The sequence below is a fragment of the Apteryx mantelli genome, chromosome 1, assembly GCF_036417845.1.
Source record: "Apteryx mantelli isolate bAptMan1 chromosome 1, bAptMan1.hap1, whole genome shotgun sequence".
In the NCBI taxonomy this organism is placed as follows: Eukaryota; Metazoa; Chordata; class Aves; order Apterygiformes; family Apterygidae; genus Apteryx; species Apteryx mantelli.
This window is the reverse complement of record NC_089978.1, coordinates 1521996-1547003: the sequence shown is the minus strand read 5'-3', so window position 1 is coordinate 1547003 and position 25008 is coordinate 1521996. Positions and strand designations below refer to the sequence as shown.

The 25008-nt window shown below is 50.1% G+C and overlaps 3 protein-coding genes across 3 annotated transcripts; 2 read left to right on the top strand and 1 right to left on the bottom strand.

The window, feature by feature from the left end:
- Positions 1-7345: 7345 nt before the first annotated feature.
- On the top strand, positions 7346-8218 carry LOC136993220 (olfactory receptor 52K1-like). Its single transcript, XM_067303691.1, has one exon. The coding sequence runs from the start codon at positions 7346-7348 to the stop codon at positions 8216-8218; it is 873 nt and encodes a 290-aa protein (XP_067159792.1).
- Positions 8219-15030: 6812 nt separating this feature from the next.
- On the top strand, positions 15031-15984 carry LOC136991028 (olfactory receptor 51L1-like). Its single transcript, XM_067289505.1, has one exon. It carries the CDS (start codon positions 15031-15033, stop codon positions 15982-15984), a length of 954 nt encoding a protein of 317 aa, XP_067145606.1.
- A 6144-nt stretch (positions 15985-22128) lies between these two features.
- Positions 22129-23064, bottom strand: LOC136991027 (olfactory receptor 51G2-like). The gene has a single exon (XM_067289504.1). The coding sequence runs from the start codon at positions 23062-23064 to the stop codon at positions 22129-22131; it is 936 nt and encodes a 311-aa protein (XP_067145605.1).
- Between the last annotated feature and the right edge of the window lie 1944 nt (positions 23065-25008).

Below are 25008 nucleotides of genomic sequence, written 5' to 3'. Positions count from 1 at the left end.
GCTGGATGTCTACTCACGCCTGTAACCATGCTGAAGATCCCTGCAGATACATAAATTGTGCAAATGCTGTTGTATTCCCTTCTACTATGAACTCACTGGATTGCACAGGGCCACTAGGAAAGTCCATTCCTGAGGCAGGATCCAGACCTGACATTTTCAAGTGGAAAGCTGCTTTGTGCATCCTGCTCTCAGCTACCTGATGTACTCTGATGAAGATCTTCTCCCACCCTGTGGACATGGCTTTGTGCATCTCAAGGTGCGCACCTGTAGGCCATATGTTTTACAAAGGAAGACCTGGAGAGCCTATGGCACATCTCTGTAACCACCATACGCTGGTATGTTCTGCTGACCCCCCAGTAAGTTTTGGTGCCAGGAGATCTGTGGGTACATTTATTCCTCTGCATCTCAGCTAGTGGAGCACTGTGCTGCCACATCCAAACCACAGCAAGGCACGGCGATGGACCAGCCGCATGCAGAAAACCCCCTCCTGTTTTCTCAAGCACGCAGACCTGCGATCATATCATCCCGCCCCTTATCCAGGCTCACTCAGCCCCATCATCCACAGCATCCAAACACACATGTTCTTAGCCCGAACATTTGGGAGTTGTCTGACCTCTCCTCTCATTCCGGACTGGCCCCTGGCTGTTGTCCCCACCTGTCCAGTCCATCATTTGCAATTTAGAAACAGAGTCGGAGTCCATTTCTTTGCCCCTAACGGGAAGATCCAGAACACGTTGGGGCTGGCAGCTCAGTGGGACTCTAATCACCCACACACTTATGCAGTTTGTAAACCACATCCTGTTCTGTAGCTAGCATGTCCCATGCGAGTCCCACCCTTGGGAAATTGCAGCAAATATTTATTTTCACTGTCAACATTTGTTCCCCCCAAGCAATTTTGCTATGAGACCTGGTGCCCGTGTAATGAGCACACTGAATCAGTGCATTGCCCAGCTACACGCTCTTCTTCAGGCTGGCACTGTCAGCTCTGGAGAGCTGGAGCTGGAGCTGAGTGCAAACAACTTTGAGGGAGGCCCTATCTGAATGGGCATCCCGCCTGTAGGGTCCCTGTCTCCTGCCTTAGGAAGGAAAGGCAGCGTCACCCCAGAAGGAAAGAGGGCAGTGTGTTGCAAACCGGAAAAAGGCTGCAGCGCTGGTCCCTTTCCAGCACTACCCCCCCCCCCCCACAGTGCTTTTTACTCCTTAACCTCAAACCCTTGCTGAAAGAGGGAAGTGCTGGGAATCACCTCTCTTTTACGGGGAAAACAGAGGCACAGAAGGGTTAAATCAGCCGCTTGGCAGTATGGGCATTAGATGCAAGTCTCTCAGGTATTCGTACCTTCTGTTTTCCCGACAGGCCAAAAGGCTAGACTTCATCACCTTGGCTTTCCGGACACTTGACTTCTAGACCCCAAAAGAATTTAGTCTCTCCTCCAAACTGCTTTGAGCCCTCCACAGGACCCAAACCAAGAGGCACTGCAACATCTGTTGCTAGGGATTGCTGTTTGCAATCTAAGATCAACTACTGAAAGCCAGCGTTATGAGAATGCTGTCGAGATACTGTTGCCGTTTATTGCAGAGCGAGGACTCTGCAATGTAGTAAGCTCCCTTGGCTATAAATTCTGGAGGCAGAGCCACAGCTGGTACAAGCCAGTCCGGCAGCAGCTGAGTCTCCTGCCAGAATTATTGATCTGGAAAGGGCAAGCTCATCTGAGATCCTACAGTCCTGTGCTCGGAAAAAACACACGCTCCCTCCCTCCTCTCTGTCACTAGTAATTAGTCTACAAACTTAGCGTACTCTTCTGGGCACTGCTGCTTGTAGCTCATCTTGCATAATAAAGCTATCAATGAAGGTTATTAAAAACTGCTGTACGAGAGGCATTGGACTCATTTTTTCCTGGGACCTGATGCCTTACTTTGCTCTTTTTATGTGTGATTCCAGTGCTGTTCCCTTTGTGGGGTCTGATTTCTTGGGTACACGTAAGCACAAGAAGTACCAAGGAGGCCAACAGCTGCCTTTAGCTCAGTCTCTCTGACCAACCCCACTGGGGTTGTGCAAAGAAGCTGTACCCACTGCACTTCCAGTTTCGTCCACTTTACATCCCCTTTCCTCGACATTTCATGCTTCCTCCTCTTCACGTGCTTTGCCACCACGGCACCTAACATAGCGCCCCAGGACCCCGAACGCACACCCCAGGACGTGCCTCTAGTGCCACGGCCCACCTCTGCACAGAGCATCGTACACAGGGGTGCTGTTTCTTCATCTCTTCACCTTCAGCTACATAGAAATGCCGTGCCAGGAAGACTGTTGGGATCTTGGCCGCTTTTGAGTTAGGCATGCAACACAGATGAGGTTGGGAGCAGCACTTTTGCCTTGTTGCTGCTCAAGTGGAGCAACACTTCCAGACCCCTTCATACACTTCTGAGCACTTTCATCATACTTCCTTGGCGCAGCGGTGTTATTTTGTGCAATGAAGTAGTTCCGTAACTTGTACAGTTACGAGTTTTGCTCAGCTGTGGTAGTCAACATCACCCTTGCTTAACGTGCTGTAGCCCATTAGCTTTTGTTGCAAACTTACTGTAATTAAAAAAACCTGTGAAACAGCATGAACTACCCTCAGAGAATGAGAGATGCTCGGTAGTGAACACAGTGCAAAAGGAGTTGAAATGTTTGATTGCGAGCAGGCTGGGACAAGCTTCCCTCACTAGGGAAGCTACTGGCACCTGAGGCTGAGGTTTTAACTCTTTCCTCACCGTTTTTTATCATCTCTGCTCCTCTGCTTCTCTGCAATGATCATTAAATTTACCACGTTTGATGCACTTAGAAGTCTTCACGGTTCTTAGACATGCTAAACCTATCAGCCACACAGCCCGAACCCATAAAGAACCAAAAAGTGTGAAGCCAACCCCTTTTGCCATCACATGTGGATCTGGCCACACTAAGAGCCACCTGGTGGTCCTGATCAGTGTAGTCTGTCATGAACCATCTAGCACAAATACCCAGATGCTCATCTGCTTTTAGCCATGAGGGAAGTCAGGGAGCATGATCCTGCTCCCACCAAAAGGAACCTGTTCACCCTAATCGATCACAGCTGAGGCTTCAGAGATAATCATCATCACAGAGGAGAAACTACTGCCTGGCCCAGGGAATAGCCATGAATAGCAACGGTGTGTAAACAAACGCGCTCCTCTTCCTGCTGCTTGGGTTGTGCGTGTCTCAGCATTAAGCAGTGTCAACCAGGTCTTTGAGAGAGCGGGTCCACAAAGGGGGAAGATTTCTTTCAGCGTGGACAAATACCCCACTGGGCACGGCTGCCAGTTCTCCTGGTGAGCACGCAGTGGCGCACGTGTGCTCTGGAAGGCTTAATCCTGTCCGTACAAAACTCTCTCTGAGTTTGAAGCCAGCATCATCGTACATTTTCTGGGGCAAGAAATAGCAGCATAGATTCACAGGACTGTATATAAATCCCCTTTTTCACCTGAGGATCTCAAAGCATTTGTGAATTTTCGTGAATGCTTTGCAAATTAGTGGCAATCTTCTGGATCTTACTTAGCTATTCTCTGTCCTTGAAATGCCTGAGGGTGGAGGTCACGCAGGAAGCACAGATGATCATTAGGGAGTTTGGGGAGAGGAATGGCAGAGCAGGAGGGCAGGAAGCCGTTCAGATAATCCCCCTACCTGGGGTGAGACCTGCTGACAATTCTTTGGCTGGTTCCATCAGGCAGCTACAAACCCGACCCAAAGAGCAATGACATGAGGGTGTGCCGGTCCTTGGGCTATTGGTCCTTCAAAAGAGAGTAACGCAAACTAGTAGAAATCTGCAGAGCCTGGGAGCTGAGGAGAGGAGGAGAAAGCCAGAAGTTTATGGAGCCTCATAGCCCCCTAACTTCTGATGCCAAGTTTAAATCAATGAAATATTTTAAGTTGAGAGCGGGTGAAGGCTTTTTCCCCTACTGGGCTCTTTTTGTTTCTCTTGCACCTCATCGCTTCCGCAGGTGACCCACGTGAGGGTGAAGGAGCAGTCTGAAAGCTTGGGCAGCCGAGGAAAATGAGTAAGAAGCAAGGAGCAGCACACAGAAACCCTTATGCCTTGACCCCAACCTCCTGTGGCGCCCACCACCTGTCCGTAGGGATTGGGAAGGAAACGTGCAGTGAAAACATGGGGAGATGAGACTAGAAAGAATGGGGAGAGAGGTGTTGGACTGAATTTGACCCTGGGAAAGGGGGAGGAAAGGTGTTTCCCTGAGTTGTTTTTTGTCCTTTTTTTTTTTTCTCAATACTCGAATCAATAATTAAAAGTTTATGTTAATTGGTAACATTCTTTGTCCACCCTCCTTTTACGTGCTGCTCCTGGCAGCCCTCCACACGGACCCGCTATGCTTTCAGCATTGCATTTCCACCAGCTAGGCTCTCTGTGTTCATGCTTCCCAACATATGGTTCATTGGCATTTTTAGACATCCAGCCCATTTTTAACACACTTCTATTGCGGCACAAGGGGCTGCCTGGATACGTGACATCTGCGACTCTTTGAGCAGCAGAGAACAGCGATGTTGAGGTGGTGGCATCCATCTCTCTGTTCTGCCCCACCTGGTCTCACAAATGGTGCATGGGGTCATGCCTCAAGGTCCCTGCAGCCAAGCAGCAGCTTCTCTCCTACTCCAAAGTCTCACCTGGTCAACAAGCTAGCTGCACCGGGGACACTTTGCCGCAAGGGGCGAGAGGCCAGAGCCTGGCCCTGCAGCCGGGGAGCGCGTGGAGGTGGGCACAGAGCGTTCATGTTCAAAGGGACCTCTTCAGAAAAGCCTCCCAGCTGCAGTCTCACACCACGACCCCCCCCAGCACGTGGCCCAGCAAGCCAGATGTGAGCCTGCTGGGCAGCCTGGTGCTCCAGATGTGAGCCCACCGTACAGTCCAACGGATGGGTTCCCATTCGTTGCAAGCTAAGGCACCTGATTTGTCTGTCTGAAATGTGGTCTCCTTTCCCCTGTGAGGCCTCTCGTCGTGTTCAGAGTTCACTGAGGAATGGGAAGGCATGGATGGGGGGGAGGCTCACTGTGGACAATGCAGAGATGAAACAGCAAAGCATCTTGCCTACTGCACACCGCTTCCCAATTCTTGCAGCCTTTCCCATTCCCATTCCCGGGGTCTCTGCACTGCGGTTGCAGTGCTGTGACTGTAGAGCACTTAGCAAGGCAGGCGGTGGCCCACCCAGCCAGGAGGAGACCTCTCGTAGAGCTAGAGAAGAAATTCTGGGGAGTACTGGGCACCTGGGGTGGTTGCGGGGGTCTCCCAGACATGGTGGCAGTAATGAACTGCTTGAGGTTTGTGAAAGGAGACAGGGAAAGTCATCTGGGAATCTGCATTAGGCATCAGTCATTCCTTGGCCAAGGGAAACAGCTTAGAGGGAACGTAAATCACTGTGCTACCTCCATTTTCTGCTGCAAGGTACTGTTAGCATTTTTCGGAAAGGCAAGAGTTAATGTTGGTCTTCTGGAGCTGAACACGGGAGGGTGAGAATTACGTGGAGATTCCCTGCTGGTTTGTGAGAATCTTCCCCCTGGAGACAGCTGAGCTATAAACTCTGCAGCTGCAGGTCACCCTTTGGAGTCTGCTCAGCAGGCTGGAGGGACTGAGGGCCTTGGAGGAGAAGAGCTGTCACATACTGACAGCTCGTTCGGAAAGCTGGTGAGTCCTCTCCGGGAATCTGTTCACATGAGCATTGCTGTGCTGTTTGGGGCAGGCACCGGAGCGAGCGAGAGCAGAGGAAAGAGAGAGTTTGAACCAAGCCCTGAGGTAGGTCCACATCTGTAGTGGGATGAAAAAAATCACACTTGAATTCTTCCGAGGTATGGCTTTACTTTTAGTTTAGTCTGGGAAGCTGTGTTGGGTTCTAGCACGTCAGTCTCGAGGGACTGTATAGTATATGTAGACTGACAGAAAGGGGTCTGCACTTAGACAGCTAAACAAGTGACCCAGTTTTCACTAGGCTCTTGTTAAGTGCCCTTCTTCCCCCAGAAGCTTATAAGCTCAAGCCAGGATAAAAGGAGCAACCTTTAGCCTTGCCTGCTGGTTGCTGGCTGTGGGTAGGACTCAGAGGCAGCTTATCTTTCTAGGATATAAAAAGCTTGTGCGGGGTCAAACCAGAAGCCTGCCTAGGCTGGGAACTGGTCTCCAGCTGTGGCTGCACCTCCGTATGTAGCTGGCAGAGTCTGCCCAGGTGTGGTGCAGGGGTCCTGGAAGACCAGTGTTGGAGATGTCTCGGGAGGAGGCTGTCAGGGCTGCGTGGGCCTCCCACAAAGAAGATCCAGCCCTTGCCTCCAGCTCCTTGCCGAGATGCCGTGAGGGCACAACATGGCTCTCACTGCACCAGGCGATAATCTTGGGCAGCACATGCCAAGGTACAGGCTCAGCTGATACTCAGAAAAGAAACCTCCAGGTGGAGCTCCTTAAAATGGACAGAGCTGCAGCCAGGAATGGGCTGCCTAGTTCATTGCTTCACACACACGCTCAGTTGCCACAGCAGTGGGCATGGGCATGAGCTCTAAGGCAATGCAAAGCCCTGTGCTGCAAGGCAGGACCAGTTAAAACTGACAGGTCTCCTGAAGGGAAGGGCATGCGATGCAGACCAGGCTGTGAGAGCCACATGCAGAGCGATGGACATAAATCCCGACTCAGTAACACATCCACAGACTTGAAGGATAGAAGGCTCTTTTCTCATCATGGCATCTCGCTTACTGCCTTAGCCATGCTAGAGAATCCAGTCGATAATTCCTGGGTCAGCCTCAGAAACATGGGCTTGAACAAGTCCGTCTTGTCTAGAACCATGCCCAGCTTCTAATGAGAGGAGAGAAACTAAAGGAACATTTCTGGCATCTCTGGGAAATGCTCTTCTGATGCTTCGTTGCATCTTAGTTGCAGCTGTACAGCCCAGTTGTGTCTGAAGGTTGGAGATTTCATGTTGCAGTTATTAGAATTTATCATTCTAATATTTTTTTTCCCCCAAATTAGAAAGCACTGAGGAATTTCACACCTCAGCAATGGTGATCATACTTTATATTTTATATCACTTCACTTTGTTTTTGATAAACTCCACAGATTGACCTTGTCATGATTTAATTACAGGCAGAGTAACAAAACAACTTCACACATTATGAGGGATTGACAGTGAAAGTGGCACAAACTGTGTATGTTTTGCAAAGTCTAATGATTCATCCTATTATGTTTTACTGAAAAGAAAGACTTCAAGGTGAAGCTTACAAAGGATGCTTCTCCATGTCAACTTCTCTGCTTCCAGCAACACCACCGCACTTGTGTTTTTCCTGACTGGCATCCCTGGCCTGGAAGCTATGCACCGCTGGATTTCCATCCCGTTCAGCACAGTGTTTGCCATAGCCCTTCTTGGGAACAGCACCCTCTTGTATGTGATAAAGACAGAGCCATCTCTCCACAAGCCCATGTTCTATTTCCTTTCCATGCTGGCTCTCACTGACTTGGTGCTGTCCCTGACCACCGTGCCCAAAATGCTGAGCATCTTCTGGTTCAATGCGCGGGAGATCACCTTCAAGGCCTGCCTTGTGCAGATGTTTTTCCTTCACTCTTTTGCCATCATGGAGTCGGCAGTGCTGCTGGCCATGGCTTTTGACAGGTATGTTGCTGTGTGCAACCCCCTGCGATACAGCTCCATCCTGACCAACTCCCTGATAGCCAAGATCGGGCTGCTGGCTCTGGTCAGGGCATCCGGCCTCATGTTGCCCCTGCCCTTCCTCCTCCGCCGCCTGCCGTATTGCCGCTCCCACGTCATCTCCCATTGCTACTGCGAACATATGGCAGTGGTGAAGCTGGCCTGTGCTGACACCAGATTCAATAATATCTACGGCATCTTCGTGGTTCTCTGCATTGGCGTGTTGGATCTGCTGTGCATTGGGCACTCCTACCTCATGATCCTGAGAACCGTGTTGAGCCTGGCAACCAAGGAGGAGAGACTGAAAGCACTTGGTACCTGCCTTGCCCACATCTGCGCCATCCTGTTCTTCTACACTCCTGCGGTTCTCTCGTCGGTAATCCACAGGTTCAGTCACCACATTGCCCCTCATGTGCACATCTTGATGGCCAATTTGTACCTTCTCTTCCCTCCCATGATGAATCCTATAGTGTATGGTGTCAAAACCAAGGAGATCCGTGAGCGGGTGCTCACTGCATTTTCTCGCAAGAGGCTCTAAGTTCCAGGTGTCACCTGCTGCCGGTCCAAGTTCAGCTGCGCCTTCTTATCACTTAGACCCCCCAGAATGATATAGGGCTCCCAGGAAGCTTCTCCAAACACTTCCCTCCTGAACAGGCCCCGTTATCCCTGCTACACTATGGACATTCTGCCTATATTTGCAAGGACAAGGTCCCTACCGTGTCGTGAGTTACTTGCTCCACTCTGGGATCGGCAGAGTGGGAAGTCTGGCACATCTTTGGCTGATGCAGCACAGGGAGCAGACGATCCAGCTGTGCTGTGGTGATCAGCAGAAACTGGACTTGGGTGCAGTGCTCGCGTCTGCCTCAACCATTTTATCACTGACAGCGCTGTCAGCAAGCCTCTGACTGCGGATCCTGGAGCAGAGAGAAAGAAGATAGAGCGCCTTGTGCTGTTGGAAATGGTTAGTGAAAACTGTCCTTGCAGCAACCACACAGCTCATGAAGCACTCTTCTGGGCCACGCACAGCCCATCCGCACCAGCACGTACAGATCTCTGCACAGTGAACTCCATGTGCAGCCCCTGAGGGGCCACAAAAATTAAGCCGGGACACACAACTGTGCAGCAAGCACACACTCCACTTTACATGCCTCCTGTCTCTTGTCCCAAAACTTTCCAAGTTAATGACCCCATGACTGTGAGATAATTGTACGTATCTGCTAAAAAAGGTTATGTTTTGCCTGCTCACTACCTACAGAGAGGAATGAAGCCTGCCTGGCAGACTGAAAAGGGTGCTAAATCCGGACGTCAGCCAACGCGGAGCTGGAAAATTTTCAGAGTATTCAGCTTTGACGTCACTGTGCTGATGGTGAACGGAACGTAAGTAACATCGTTGTCTGAGCTCCACTGGCTGCATTTCTTCTTTTTTTTGTGTGCTAAGCAAATGAGTTGCAAGAGGCTGTGTTGTCTGTTGGTCTGCAGGTCCTCGCCAAAGGGCTATTGAGCCTGCTGGACAGCTTAACCAAAGTGAGTGGAGGGAAGAGGGGCCAAAAAAGCGAAGCTCCTGCAGTCTTTGTGGTGACAACCAGCCGGAAAGAGCAGAGGTTCAATGCACTGCTCCTCACTGCCGGGAGAGACGGTGGAGCCTATTCTGACCTCTCCTGTGCCAGCAGCTCTAGGTCTGTGGCTGCAGGATCTCTGCAGAGATTGCCTCCTTCCCGTTGAGCTGCACAGCCTTTCCTCTAGCAGGGGTTGAGGCTGAAGGGGTCTCATGTGTGGATGCACCTCCTCTTCTGCTCCATGGACCCCACTGCCATAGTGGCCTGCTTCATTTCACTGCCACTGTGGCCTGCTTCATTTCACCCCAGCAGAGGAGGGCATGCGCTATTTCCCCTGCGTGCTCTCCAGCACGGACATAACAATGAGCACCTCGGCATGCCCAAAGCCTTGTGCAGCTTCTGGCTGAGGCCAGAAATGTTTTCTTCTGCATAGTTTACATGCATACAAATCTGGGCTCCTGAAAAGGAGACTCCTCTTCACAGTGTCTAACAAATTGATGTGGCACAGGAACAAAGTCTGGCCTGTTTCACTAGTTAATCTGCAGCTGCAGCATCCCCTTGCCAGCTGCACCAAGAGCCCTCATGCACATGCATCCCAAACATCCTGTCGAGCTGCGGATGGAGCCTGGAGCGAGGGATTGGAGGGCTGGGAGTAATGGGGAAGAAGAGCAGCCTTGGGCTCAGCGTTCAGCAAAGCTCTCAACGCTGGCTGAGGCAGACGCTAAGGCCAAACCAAGTGCCTGCTGAGAACAGCTGGCAGCTCTCCACGTGACCATCGCTTGAGGTCAGCCTCTCTTCTTTGCGTGACACCAGCTGTAAAAGGGGATGTCCCCTCCTCGCGGTGGGAAGAGGCACACACGGTGCTGCCTTACTTGCAAATGGCAGTAGTAGCCACACAGAAATGCCTAAGAAGAATGCAAGCGATGGCCCGGGGTGTGTGTCATGATGCTGAATAAGAGGGGAAGTCAATGCAGCGAGCAAAGGACAAGCTACGAGAATGCTTAAGGAAGAGCAGGATCATTCCACAGATGTCTTCTGCTTCTCTCTACACTGTCAGAGGATGGATTTCCTGAAGTTCGCAATTCCTCCCTCTTGTTCCTTAACTGGTTCCTAATTTAGGAAACACAACATCAGATTTCTGCTGCAAATTTCTGCTTCCACAGATAGGCTTTCCATGAATATTCAGTGATGTTTACCTAGAATTTGTGCACCCTTCTGAAAAGGTTCCTTCCAAAATCACTTTCTAAATTATAATCAGTGAATACATGCAAAAAAGAAGACACACTGAAAAAATTCGTATTAGACGAAAGTATTTTGCGCAATCTGTTTGTCCCTGCGACTACCTGAGATGCACTGCATAGAAACGAACGAGTCCACAGCTACATGTTAACTCTTACAGGATTCTGACAGTATCCATAAAGCTACCCAGCTGTCTGATGCATGTGGCCTTTTAATACAGTGCTAACACTTAAGCTCCCAATCTGAGTCAAGAGAAGTCAGTACGTGGGTGAAGTTCAATAAGCACTTCTACCATTGGAAATCTGAATTAAACTCAGGGTCCTCCTCTGTATCTCTTTGGTCCTCAGCCTGTAGATGACGGGGTTGAGCACAGCGGGCACCAGGATGTAGATGTTCCCCATGGCAACACAGGCCAGCAGAGCCAGGCCTCTCCCAAACCTGTGCACCACGGAGAGACCAATCAGCAGCACCTAGAAGGCCAGGACCATGCAGATATGGGCGACACGGGTGCTGAACGCCTTGAGCCTCTCCTTCCATGATGCCAGCGAGCACAGAGCACAGAGGGACCCCCATCCAGAAGTGGGCAGCCTCCAGCCCAGGGATGCTGGCCAAGATGAAGGAGGAAGGGCTGAGATCGGAGCTGTTGGGGAAGGGTATGGCACGTGGGGCGGTGCACAGTCACACTAGTCCATCCCCCTTCCTCCACTGCAACAAAATATTATTGTATTTTTATGAACCAGGAAATAAGCATGGTTCAAAGCCATGAAGATGAACACCCAAATATTTGATGGGATTTTAACAGGAGTTTTTATATTATGGGAGAAGTCTAGCTGGGGGCATCAACTACAGATTACTTGAAGTGGTGAGTTCCCAAAGGGAGATGTAGTCATCAAAATCATCACATTTGAGTATATCTCTATTTCTGAATAAAATTTCATTGAGATTTGGGGGTTGTTTTTTCACTGAAACGTTTTGTGCTCTTCCCAATTTAGCAGGTAACCATTAGCGCCGTCTGTTGAGCTGTATGGTGTGAGCAGTGTCATAGGCAAGATACTGTAGTGCTTTAAAAGCCTGTTTCTAACAGTGATGTGGTTTAGATTTTTCAAGAGAATTTGGGAAGCTAGATTTGCCTGCACCTAGTGGGTAACGCAATGACACCAGCATCAGCTTGACACCTAACTCATGCCAATCTCCTGCTGGGGTGCTGCTTTTGGCTCCACTCTCCTGCTAACAGAAACCCACGTTTCCAAGGCACAGCAGATGAAGCCTGCTAATAGGCACCATAACTTTTATGCCAACCCCCTTGCTACCTGTTTAATTTTCCTGATTTTTCTTTCATTGGGCCATCTCAGGATCATTCCAGCTTTAGAGGGGCTGAAGTGCTCTGCTTCGCTAAGTCCAGCATCTGCAGTGTATGAATCACCCTTGACAGAAATCTTCATTCAGAAAATGGGAGAGACTGCTGGCTGGGCTACGCTATGAGATATCCTAACTCAGGATAAGTGAGATAAAGGTCTCCAGAAAATGAGCCTGAACAGCACATAGAACACCCGGTGCTTTGGTGCTTTTTTCCGGTCCAAAATTTTGGCCAACCAGTGCAGAGACAGTTTCCCAACAACTGCTTACATTAAGATAGCCATAAAATCAACAAACCTGTAACCCATTTAGGGACCTACTGAATGGCAGATGGTATCCAGGCCATCTTGTTTAATAGCCACCAACAGCTCCACTCACAGTGAGCTTTTCTAATCCTTTTTTAAACCTGTTTATGCTCCTGGCATTTGCAGCATTCCATGGCAATGAGTTCCACAGTTTCTTGTGCATTTGTTTCTCACAGCTATTTCTCTCCTGAGCCGTTCCTTTTGCAAGACAATGAATTCTCATCTGTTTACTCTCTCTATGCATGGAAACTGTTCCATGACTTGGATCATTTTCTGTCTTTCTTTCTACTACTTTCTTTCCTACCACATCTCTTCTTGAGCTGAGAGAATGAGAAATGCATATAGCATTTCTAATGCCAGATTCATACATTGGCAAAATGATTTTGCTCTTTCCTCCTTCCTTAACAGTTCCTCCTGCTGTGTGCTGTTGTGCATTCTGGGCTGACCTTTCCAGAGACCCACCTGCAATGCCCCTAAGCGTTTCTTCCCTAAATGGCAATGGGCAGTGCAGAGGCTGTCCAAGAAGCCCCATCCCCATCCTAGAAGAATTCCCTGCTGCCGCCAACATTTCCAGTCAGAGGTCTTCAAGAGGGGAATTGTGGGGAGCGAGGCCTGCCCGGGGTAGGTGTGCGGTCACCACAGTGGAGAAGGTGCCATTGCGGGGCTTGGGAGTCAGGCTGTGGAGCTGGGGCCTCACTGCTGTGCACCGGAGGAGCGTTGCAGATGTGTGGGACAGGCTCTGCTGCAGCATGCAGTGGCCTCCCCTGCCCATGGAGGCACAGCTGCTTTTGAGCACTCACAGGGTTAAAATGCAGAAGTGTTTGGTGGCAGATGCTTTTCGCCACTGTTTGGGGACCCCAGGAGAGCGTTGCCAAGATCCCATATAAGCACAGAGGTGGAGTGAGTCTGGGAGGCACCTGTGTGGGCATGGAAAGCCAGCAGGCAGAGACTCTCAGGTCTGAGCCCTGCTCCTGCATAGTGGTGGTGAGTGTGCATCTCGGCTGGGGGGCTGAGAGGGCTGGACCATGATCTCATGCCCATAGGTTTCCATAGAGGCAAGATGCCAGGGTCTCTCATAGCTCTGGAGAGCTGTGTCACTACAGACCCAGGGAGCCAGATGTGCCATCCGGGGCTGCGCCAGCCGCGGTCGCTCCTGTTTGGGCTTATTCGTGAGAGCAGTAGCTCTGGACTGCCTTGGGTCAAGTCTGATTTGGTTCTGCTTTAGGATGAAACACAAGTTTGCCCCATCTCAAGTGTCTCTCCCTCTCCATGGACTGAGATTCCCTTCTCCCTTTCTTTCACCCCCTCCCCTGGCTGATGGCACCCAGCAAGGTGTTTGCAGGCTCTCCCATTTGCCCTCAGGAGCCGCTGCTTCCCAGGACACAGGCAACAGCTTCCCAGGTAGGTCTCATCATTCTTGTTCCTGGACAGGCATCTCTGCCTTGGGCTGCCTGAAAGCCTCTTCCTCACTGTGATGTTCTGCAGGACTGTTCTGTCCTCCCCCTCTTCCTACGCTGCCAGCTTTTGGGACGGTCTCAGCCGGGAGCACATCCTGATATGAAACAGTGGCTCAGTTTCCCATCTCGGTGTCTGGACAGGTCAGGAGCAATGCTATTGCCTTGACTGGTTTGCCTCCAGGTCTGATTGTGAAATTGAGAAGCGTGGGAAGAGTGCTGCCATGTACCTGCACTCTGAAGCCTACCTCACATCTGACATTTCTCTGCCTTTCTGCCTCTCTTCTTTGCTCCTTCAAACAGGAGACCTGGGAGAGGAAGGTCTCTCAGGACGAGAGTTTGTGTGTATTGTGTGTGTGCGTGTGTGTGTGGGGGAATCAAGGGGAGAAAACAGTGGTGGTAAAAGCTGGTGGTAAAAGCTGAAGGCAAGCAGATGAAGACAAGGAGGGCGAGGAGATGAGCTTCATGCTCTTGTCTATTTCCTGACTCCCCATGAAGTGTGTCCATGGGAAGATCATGGAGGGGCTGTGAGTTACAATCAGAAGGCTTGACATTTGACTTGTTTGCCTAGGCTAAACCCGGGGTTAGTTTAGTGATAAGGTGCTGGTATGGCTTTGGTGCAAGCTCCCAGTATTTATACCTGCTACTGCCATCTCCAGAAGGCCCCACATGATCTTTGAATACAGGTTAGTTACATCCAGACCTGGTCAATGCTGTCACAGTCCCATCCTCAGTGGAGTCTCTTGGAACCCGGGCACCAAAGTGCCTGGGATGGGGCAGGCAACGCAGCAGGCAGCAGTTCCCCGAAGGCAACCGGATGATTTCCAGAGGTCCCTTCTAACCTCAATCATTCTGTGATTCTGTGAATGTCATAAAAAAATCCCCCTGTCTGCCTTTCCGGTTGTTCATTTCAGATTCCCCAAGTCTCTTTTCCTTTAGACCAAGTTTTCCTGAGACATCTCTGAAATCCACAGCTGGCCACCAGCCATGCCCTAATCCCATGCACCCACCATAGGAAGTGTCCTAGCCTGTACTCCTCATCTCTGGGCACTGACACTGCAAGTGTGCTCATGGCCTTTGTTGAAGTCCAAGTGCCAGTTTTGTGACTGTGCACTGGGCACGGGCAAAATCCACTGCCTGCTGGTACAGCCAAGCACAGCCCTTGGTAAGGCCAAGACGACTTTGAAGTGGAGTCTCAGCAAGGCTGTGAGCCAGCAGTGAAGATGAAAATGCACAGTTTGCAAAATTTGGCATGTGCGAGGTTGTTCTCCATGCTGGCAACGGATACCCATATGTCCACTTCTCTACAGCGCCTTTGTCATTTCAGGAGGGCTTTTTGCTTGTGCACAGACAGGGTCTTTGACATTCATGCTGCTTTCAACTAACACCACTGCTTTTAGCCCTAGGGCACAGAACTGACAGTATCAGCGTAGTATCATAATGCTTTCCAATCTCACCGTGGACAGCCCAGCCGTATTCCTCCTGACGGGCATCCCCGGGCTAGAAAATGTCCAGTCCTGGCTCACCATTCCACTGTGTACCATGTACATGGTTGCAGTTCTGGGCAACTGCACCATCCTCTTCATCATCCACACGGAGCCGAGCCTCCACCAGCCCATGTACTATTTCCTGAGCATGTTGGCCCTCTCTGACCTGGGCCTCTCGGTGTCCACCATGCCCACAATGCTGAGCATCTTCCTCCTCAACTCCCGGGAGGTGAATGTCAACTCCTGCATTGCCCAACTGTACTTCATCCACACGTTCTCCCTCATGGAGTCAGCCGTGCTGCTGGCCATGGCCTTGGATCGCTTTGTGGCCATCCAGCAGCCCCTCAGGTACACTTCCATCCTGACAGACTCGACTGTCCTCAGGATTGGGCTGGCATTTGCTGTAAGGAGTGCTTTTATGGTAATGCCTACCCCCATTCTTCTCCGCCGGCTGCAGTTCTGCCTTCCCAATGTCCTCTCCCACTCCTTTTGCCTGCACCAGGACGTCATGAAGCTGTCCTGCTCTGACAGAAGAATCAACAGCATCCTTGGGCTGTTTGTCGTTGTCTCCACCATGGGCCTGGACTCTGTGCTCATTGTCCTCTCCTACATCCTGATCATCAGCACGGTGCTGGGCATTGCATCCCGAGAGGAACGCCTCAAGGCCCTCAACACCTGTGTCTCCCACATCTGTGCTGTCCTGATCTTCTACGTCCCCATGATTGGCATTTCCATGATCCACCGGTTTGGGAAACATGCCTCTCCCCTGGTGCATGTCCTCATGGCTGATGTCTATGTGCTGGTGCCCCCAGTGATGAACCCCATTGTATACAGTGTGAAAACTAAGCAAATTCGGCGCCGCATACTCCTGAGATTTCACAGGCAAAGACCACGGGAGGAACACTAAGTTTCTGTTAGACGCCCATTATTCCAACAGCTTTGCTGGTAAGAAGATATTTTTGTCCCAACTATTTGTTTCTGTTCTCTTGCTCGAGTTTACTGCCCCACACCTCTGTTAAAGGCATCATGGGAACATGCCCATGGGAATGTACTGCCGGACCATCCTTTCACCAGCTTGGCCTGGAGGAGGAGATCTCTTCTTGGACCCTGCGGGTAATGGCTCTCCTCACTCCTGCTGCCCTCTAAGGTATGGTGAAGGGGGCACACAAGCACCACACTATTCGCTGCCTCTTGATGCACCCTGCGAGCTCACAGGTGCCACGTCATGGCCACAGGCAAGGCTGGCAAAGAGCAGGCTCACGCTCTCTTGAGATCCCATTTAAAAACAAAAGAGGGGTTATAGCAATGCTTGTCAGGAAGGCATAAGAGCTCCCAAAGAGGTTTATTTCTGGGTGGCTACTAAATAGTAATACAGATGTGACACGGAATTGGGGAAAACTGAGAAATTTCCAAGGTTTAGAACTTTATTTAAACTACACGCATTTAAACCCCTTCAGGTCACTGTTGCAAGACACTAATGAAGCACCTTGCTTAGAAAGCAAAAAGTTTTCTGCGAGAAGAATGTGCATGTCTGTATGAAATTTGAGGGTGAAAAGTAAGAGCCACCATCTCTTTGTGCTTCAAACTATGCAGCTGGGAAGGGCAAGGAGGACTGTGAGGCTTGAAAGCAGTGACTGTTGCTTCGGCAAGCTGGAGTTTGGGAGGTAATCCTCCCCCTCTACTGGGAGGTAATCCTTCCCCTCTGCTCAGCCCTGCTGAGGCCCCATCTGGAACACTGGGGCCAATGCTAGGCTCCTCAATACAAGAGAGACATGGAGCTACTGGAGCAAGTCCAGCGAAGGGCTGCTAAGATGATTAGGGGACTGGAGCATCTCTCTTATGAGGAGAGGCTGAGAGAGCTGGGCCTGTTGAGCCTGGAGAAGAGAAGACTGAGAGGGGATCTTATTAACATGTACAAGCATGTTAAGGGAGGGTGTAGAGAGGATGGAGCCAGACTCTTTTCAGTGGAGCCCAACAACAGCACAAGAGGTAATGGGTGCAAACTGAAACAAGGACAGTTCCAGCTGAACATGAGAAACTTCTTCACTGTGAGGGTGACAGAGCACTGGGCCAGGTTGCCCAGAGAGGTTGTGGAGTCTCCTTGCCTGGAGATATTCAAAAGCTGTCTGGACACAATCCTTGGAAACATGCTCTAGATGAGCCTGCTTGAGCAGGGGAGTTGGACTAGATGATCTCCAAAGGTCCCTTCCAACCTTGACCATTCTGTGATCCTGTGATTCTGAGTTGCAGAACCAATTTAAATGCAAAATGGCTGGAGATACAACACATGGGATTGTTGAAAGTGTAAAGCAGTGTCTGCTCAGAGCACTGAGATAACAGGAGTGGGGACAGCAAGGTGGATTTCAGAAGAAATTCCAACCTGGCCATTTTTGAAAATAATTGACCTTACTGAGACCTCGCCTTGTTGATGCTAAAGGTCACCTGCTACCAGAGTAGATGTACAACTCCCTGCGACCCACCTGAGCATTTCCTGTGTTTGACAAAATTCTTCCTTCTGCTTTTCTGCTCTGTGTCTTTACCCTGCAATGATGAGGTGGTGATTCATCCAGACTTCCCCCTAGAAACTTTCTTTAGGCTGAAGATCACAAATCTATTGCCATGTGCACATTTTTGTGTGCAGATAGCATGTGCAGGCTGTGCTCTCAGTCACAGCTCTGAGCTCTCCGAAGATGTTATTGCCCCATCATCCCCTTCATGCAGTGCATTGGCTCCCGGTTTCTCCCTCGTCAGTGGGATCCCACAATTCGGCCAGCCCTCGCCCTGCCGCCCCTCCGCTGCTCTCCCGTGGTCTCGCAGTGCCTCTCTCAGCCCAGAGCACTTGTCTGCCAGTCCACCCTGCCCACCGTGCGCAGAGCGTCCTCCACATTCACCTCCCACCTTGTGTCCTGCCAAGCTGGGTTTACGACTCAGGGTAAGGAAAGATCCCCACAGAAGTGCTCTCTGCTTTACCAATGCACATTGGAGCAGGACAACAAGAAGGGGCTGAAACGGTTGTAGGTTAATTTTAAAAATAAAATTCCGCTTTCCAGTTTTTGTGATTTTGCCTCTTCTGCTTTTCCAGCACCCTCTTTTATGTATCCAGCCCAAAACTTGCAGGCACTTTCCCTCCCGAGACACTGAGGACATGAACACCAGCCCCCATTGTGGTCATCCTGCAAGTGGTTGAAATTGACCTGTACTGCAGGAGGTCACGGTTTACCGCAAAGCTACCAAAGGCCATCAACAGGAGCACAGATGGCTCCATGAGCAGTGGTGAGTGGATGAAGAAGATAGGAGGGAACCATTGCATCTGATTTCCCTGCAGTTAAACCAGCATAAACCCAGCACAATATGTACTGAGGACAAATACGGACTGATGTTACTGAGGGACAACACGGCCAAGAAAGGGAACGTGGACTTCAGTTCTGTCTTTTTGCATAAAAGATGATGCTGCTGCCGCCAAGATTTATATAGAAATATATAGAGCAGAAAAGGAGAGCAACCCAGAGGTGAGAAATCTTCCGACCTGGGAAACTTGTCAGGGGGAACAATGTAGGTCTGATACGGTGTTCTTGAATGCTGACATGAGCGCCGTGCAGATTTGCTTAAGCTCCTAAGCTGTGAAGTGAAGAACAATGCTTATCAACTACGCTATTGTAGCTAGCAAAACGAATTTAGAGGCAAGAATGAAGCACGGAGAAGGAACAGTATGTTCTGCTTTGATTTCCTGGATTCAGACCCTGTCTGGCTCAGACTCAGCCCTACCTCACTGAAGCCAGGGGAAATATTTACGCTGACTCTAGTAGTAAAGAAAAGGGACTCCTATCTTTCAAATTCCCCTTGAACCGCTTGCACAATTACCACTTGCAACAGTATTCACAGACTCATACCCCGTCATGCTAGGCCCTGAACAGTTGCCATGACCAAAAGCATCTGCACTCCTGAAGGCTTCCTGATCTTGTCTGTCACAGACATAAACAGGTAGTGTTTGTGGAGGAAGGCGGTGGTGGGAAATGCCTTTGTCTCATCACAAGGAGTCATGTTATCTTGCACGGAACAGACATCTCAGGAAAGGGTAAGGTCTGCATTTTTAGTTTCCAGGGCATTTTGAAGGTAAGAGTCAAAAATGGCCTTGCCAAGTCCAAAGTGAGCATCTTCCTGCTGAGTTTAAATTCTGCATTTTTGTGTTCATAGTAGAGCTTGTCAATTCAGATGTCTCCCATCCCTGTGTTCTACAGCTAGTACACAAGCTATGTTCTGCCACAAATAGGCAAACCTCGGAAGGAAAAATATAGTCACAAAGCACTGTCTTGGAACAGCTTTTTTCATCCCACAGTCCTGCTGAAGGCCCTGCTTTACGAACAATAAATTCAGGGTGCACGTGAGGGGGATATGCTGGGAGCACCATAGGAGAAGAGCTGATTTTGACTGTGAGCTCTTCTTTTGCATCTGTACAGCACCTGGGACACTGTGGGTACAGCCCGTGGTGGGAGCTAGCCCTGGGCATGAGGCTGAACATTTGGAAATGGGCTCTGCCTCCAGACGTGTCTCCGGGAGCCCAGTGCCATGCATCAAAGGGCTGCTCAGCTCTTTGGCAGGCTGAGCAGCGTGCTCTGCACCCAGCATTGCAGCACGTGCATCGAGCCACTTCACTGTGCTTCCCCGTCCCTCTGTGGGAACACCATTGACAATGGAGGAAATTCTGGAGACTTTCCAGAATTCTGGAAAAAACAGCTTCCCAAGCTGCTGATAGACCTGCACCTCACAGACAGAACAGTAGGAAGAGAAAGGTGTCCGGGCCAATTCCGGTGCTGCAGAGATTGGACAAACTTCAGGCTGCCCTGTGTTATGGCACACCCTTACCTGTCACTTGGGGCACAGCACTGTGCTGAAATAACTCAGCTGCTCCTGATAATTTTGCCTGTGCATCTTCATTTAAACGTGTCCTCCTGCATGCACAGCTCTGCACTGTGACACAATTCTCAATCTCCTCACCATGCCAGCCACCCAGCACACCAAAATAGTCACCTGTTGCACAGGCCTCTTGAGACAGAGGAGTGAAAACTAGCTGAACTGCTGGGCTCAAAGAGCTGTGATGGGCAGCACCAAGCGCAGCTGGAGGCCGGTCGCTAGTGGTGTCCCCCAGGGGTCAAGACTGGGTCCAGTACGTGGTATGTGCTGCTGTTACTCTCTCCAGTAGGTTAAACCTGGCAAACCACGGCAAGGTGCTTAGAGCACTTCTTGCTGATGGGAGACTGGGTTTCCATGGCCTCCTGGGTAGGAGGAGGTCTGATTTCCACCCTCTGGAGTCAGTGAAACAAGCTGCATTAAAGAGTCATTCATCAAAATGCATAAACAGTCTTGGAGCAAGGCTTACTCCCATGGCTGGGCTACAGAGTCCTGTTTTTCTCCCCTCCTTTCCCCCAGCCCTCTCTATCTGTGCATTGGGGTAGTACCATGAGAAGGGTAGACATGCCCACCAGCTAGGCAGGTGGTGAGAGCACAAGCCTGGAAAGCCACCAAGTGAACGGACCTCTGAGGGTGGGGAGGCCCCAGAGGGGCTTCAGCTCCCTAGGACAGTACTTGTGGCAAGTGCAAAGGTATCTGCCTCCAGGGCTTGTGCTGCCATGTGTCAACACTGGAGTCTTCCCACAAAACCTCCTGGCCACCTCACATCAAGCATACCCCAGCATCAGAGGACATGGTGCAAGCAGATCACTCTCTTTCCCTCTTTTAAGGTCTTCCTCTTACATTTGTAGCTTCTTTGCTGTGCACTGACTATCCATCCAGTTTTCAGCACTGACACACATTTGCCAGTGCCGACGGCGGAGAGCATTACACACATCCCGCTTCCTCCTCAGTCCCAACCCTGCACTCTGCCCCAGCAGCAATGCCTGTGCTAGCGACTGCTGGGATTGTGCTGCGCTCAGTGCTGCTGGGGTGTCTTGGATGTGCTGCTGGCGTGGCTGCAGGACCAAGCGCCCGGGGCGATGCAGACACAGGAGCTACCTGGGTGTCAGCCCCATATGGACTAAGGCTTGGCATGGGCTTTTACCGCTCCACCTGCCAAGAAAGCACAAGCTCTGGGCACGCACTGCCGAGGGGACTGCAAGTACCCAAGCTAAGGTGAGGGCTGAGGTGGGGGCATGGAAGTGCAGGTAGATATCCAGCCTGTACTGGCTTTAAACAAGTGGTTGACTTGCCAAAGGTGGGCTGACCAGGCAAGGAATTTAACCGCAGTCTCATGAGGCAGCCACTAGGAGGATGGGAGCGAGCTGGAGAGCTGGTAGCACCTCTGGCCATCCTGGCCAGGGCCTCATTAGCTGCAGGAGTTTCAGAGCAGCTTGGAGCTACTCTCAATTCAACTGGTTGGCAGCTTTTCTTAAGCAATCATCCAACACCTGGCTGGGGCAGAGATCGCCAGCTCAACAGCTGGGCCTGATCCTCCAAGGACTGGAGGTGGATCCTCCCAGTCTGTAAGTGTGGGGTGCTACAAGTGCTGCAAAGACAGGTGCAGAGTGTCAGCGTCCTGCTGGGACTCCTAAATGTCAAGCACCCACTTCCTGCCCCCAAGCTCCCTCCTCTGTCTCTCATGCAGGGTAGCAGTTCTGCAGGAAGACCCCCTGGCAGTGTGCAGTCATGCCTGCACCAGTCCAACAGACAAGTGCGTGTTTTGTGCTTCCAGCATGCCTGTCACACACCTCACCCCCAAGCACCAGATGCAGAGTGTGGGGAAGGTGTGTGAAAACAGCTGGATACCCAGGCACTGGGCACACCTGGTGCAGGTCTTTTGCTCAGCCAGCACAACGAATACCAGAGAAAACTTGAGAAGACTAGTCCTGCTATCACTTACAGCATGTGCATGATTGCATGGAGAAAGGAAAAAAACTTCTTCAGCCTTTCTCTTTATTGCATGTAGAGATGTGCTGTGAGATCTGAGTGAGCCCACGCAAAGTTACCCTTACAAGCTGTCTTGTCTTGGAATTAAACCAATTGGTATTTCCCAGCTGCACTGGGGACAGGGGTGGGGCAGAGCGGGGATAGGACCTTGTCACCTGAAGAATACCCTGGCAATGCGGGCTCGTATCTGCTTGGTTTTCACACTGTAGACGATGGGGTTCATCAGGGGTGGGAGCAACAGGTAGACGTAACCCATGAGAATCTGCACCAGGGGAGAAGAGCTGCCCCCAAATCGGTGTGTTATGGACAAGCCGATCATGGGCGTGTAGAACAGCAAAACGGCACAGACATGGGACACACAGGTGTTGAGGGCCTTGAAACGCTCCTCCTGGGAGGCAATGCTCAGCACAGCTCTGAGGATCATTATGTACGATAACAGGATGAGAAGCGAGTCCACACCAACGGTAGAGATGATGACAAAGAAGCCATAGATGCTGTTGACTGTGATATCGGAACAGGCCAGTTTCATGACCTCCTGGTGCAGGCAGTAGGAATGGGAGAGGACATTGTGCCGGCAATACTGAAACCTTTTCAGGAGGAAGGGGAGCGGAAATATTAGAGCCACACCTCGCACCATGAATGCTAGTCCCATTCTTACTATTCTAGGGGTAGTTAAGATAGATGCATACCGCAGTGGGTTACAGATGGCGATGTAGCGGTCAAAGGCCATTGACAAAAGCACAGAGGAGTCAATGAAAGAAAGCGAGTGGATGAAGAACAGCTGGACGAAGCAGGCATCGATGCTGATCTCTCTGGAGTCAAACCAGAATATACCCAGGATAGTAGGCATGGTGGAGATGGATAAGCAGAGGTCTGTGAGAGCCAGCATGGAAAGAAAGATGTACACGGGCTCGTGGAGACTCAGGTCTGTTTTTATAATAAACAGGATGACAGAGTTGCCCAGCATGGAAATAACATACATGGAGAAGAACAGGAGGGAGATGCAGAGGTTCATGGCCTCCTGGCCAGGGATACCTGTGAGCAGGAATACTGTGGGCTTCATCTGCGTGTCATTGAACACGAACATGGCACATGGGATGGAGCTGAACCCCTCAAAGTGTGCTTCCTGCAAAGGATCACAAGAGATGAGATGACATTTAGTTGTGCTATCCCACTGCCAATTTGAATTGAGGCATTCCAGAGGGCTCAAGGGAAAGGAAGTAGGCAAAAGCAAAATCTTGGGCTTATGCTGTCGATAAAAGATCTGGAATGAACCCCGGCCTGAGATCCCTTTGTTTCTGAAACACCTGATGCTAGTGACTGTCCGGGGAGTTTGCTAAAGATCCCACAATAAAATAAAACAAAAAACAATCCCCTCAGGGAGAGGAGTCCCTGCTCAACTCTGGGGGTTATGTGCAAAAGCAGGAAGGTCTGCAGAACCTTTACAAAAATAGTTCCTTTTCTGTACATATGTTCATTACAAATGCACAATGAAAACAAGGTGTTTATTGCACGTCTTCATCCTGCCTTAACCTTATTTACCCATGTGTTCCAGTGCCTCCTGGGTGGGTGAATATTGATTGTTGCTTCTGCAGCATGGCTATGCATTACAAATAGGGTTTTCTTTTCTTTTTTTGTAAAATCTTCTCTAAACTTGCGGTACCCAGTTCTATCATTCCCTCTTGATGATCTGTCAAGAAAAGGTGAAGGTTCTGGCTCTCCAGGGGCTAGAAGCTGACCTGAAGAATATCTTTCCAGATTCCTTGGTTCTGGTAGACTTCCTCTAGGTTTATAGAACAAATCCGAACCAGTCCATGCCAGCAAGGCACTTATTAGGGTGTAAATCCAAACAGGAGCCTACCTCCTCCGGCCACGTAGTGGTTGTACAAGTACCTGTCTGTTACAAGTCAGTAAGGAGAGCTGCTTTGACTGGTGGGCAACATCGCCGGTGCATGAATTCCTCAGGCAACCTTGGAGGACTGATATTTATCGATGGCACGTGTCATTGTGCACAACGAACAAGTTCCCTTTGCTGCACCTCAGCACCCCTTTTGGCCAGAACTTAAGTCAGTAGTTTTGCTTGCCCATGAGTTTTTAGCAAATACCGCACAGAATAATGCCTCAGACTTGTATATGAAATTTCAAACAGCTCTAGTCCGATTCCAAGAGACAAAACTATGCAATTACTTTGTGAACAGATATTTCAAAAGCTCTACTTGCATAAAAAGATGCTTTCGGCATGTTTATTTACTATCCTTTCCAAAGACGTTAGAAAGTGAAGCTACTAGTATTCTCTCCGTATCTTGTCTTTCCCATACACTTCTTTTCTCTTTCTCTGACACATTGGAGAGCTGTGAGAATGATTAAAATCGTGAAAAAGATGCCTTATTGTGAAAAACTCTAAGGAGCTCGGTCTACTGGGTTTATCAAAGTGAATTTGAAAGTCTGAAAAATCACAAACTAGAAGTCACAAACTCAAGAGACAGGATTTTAGCTCAGTCCTCTTCAGCCTAGCTCCCAAGATATAATAAGATGCAATGGTGGAAGTCTGAAGGTAGACAAATTCAAATTAGACACAAGACAACGCTTCAATTATAAATATAAAATTGCAACAGTTCCATTAAGGCTGTACCGGATTCACCATCCCTGGTGATTTTTTTTAATGACTATTGGAGAAGGAATTGGGTGAAGGCTCGTTTGTTCTGTGCCATTTATTTGGAGGGTTTTGCTCTCTCTAATTTAAACAAGATGAACTCGAGGCCAAATGTACAGTCTTGATGAAGATGAAAAACAGGAATACTTGTGCCCTATTGGGTCTTACAGAGTGCAATGTTGAAACCAGTGCCTGGATTAGCATACCCATAATGCTTTGAAAGACTTAGAAAGAACTACTGGGGCCCTGTGGAGCCCAGAGAGAGAGGCCTTCAGCAACACACACGACACCACCACACCCTCTGGGCTTTGCACCCCTGCCAACCTCACACAGGGTCCAAATCCATCTGCAGCCCAGCTGAACAGTCCTTCCTGGAGC

What these genes read in the sequence shown, in the direction of transcription:
- LOC136993220 (XM_067303691.1), top strand. Translation starts at nt 7,346, where the DNA reads ATGCACCGCTGGATTTCCATCCCGTTCAGCACAGTGTTTGCCATAGCC.
- LOC136991028 (XM_067289505.1), top strand. Translation starts at nt 15,031, where the DNA reads ATGCTTTCCAATCTCACCGTGGACAGCCCAGCCGTATTCCTCCTGACG.
- LOC136991027 (XM_067289504.1), bottom strand. Translation starts at nt 23,064, where the DNA reads ATGTTCGTGTTCAATGACACGCAGATGAAGCCCACAGTATTCCTGCTC.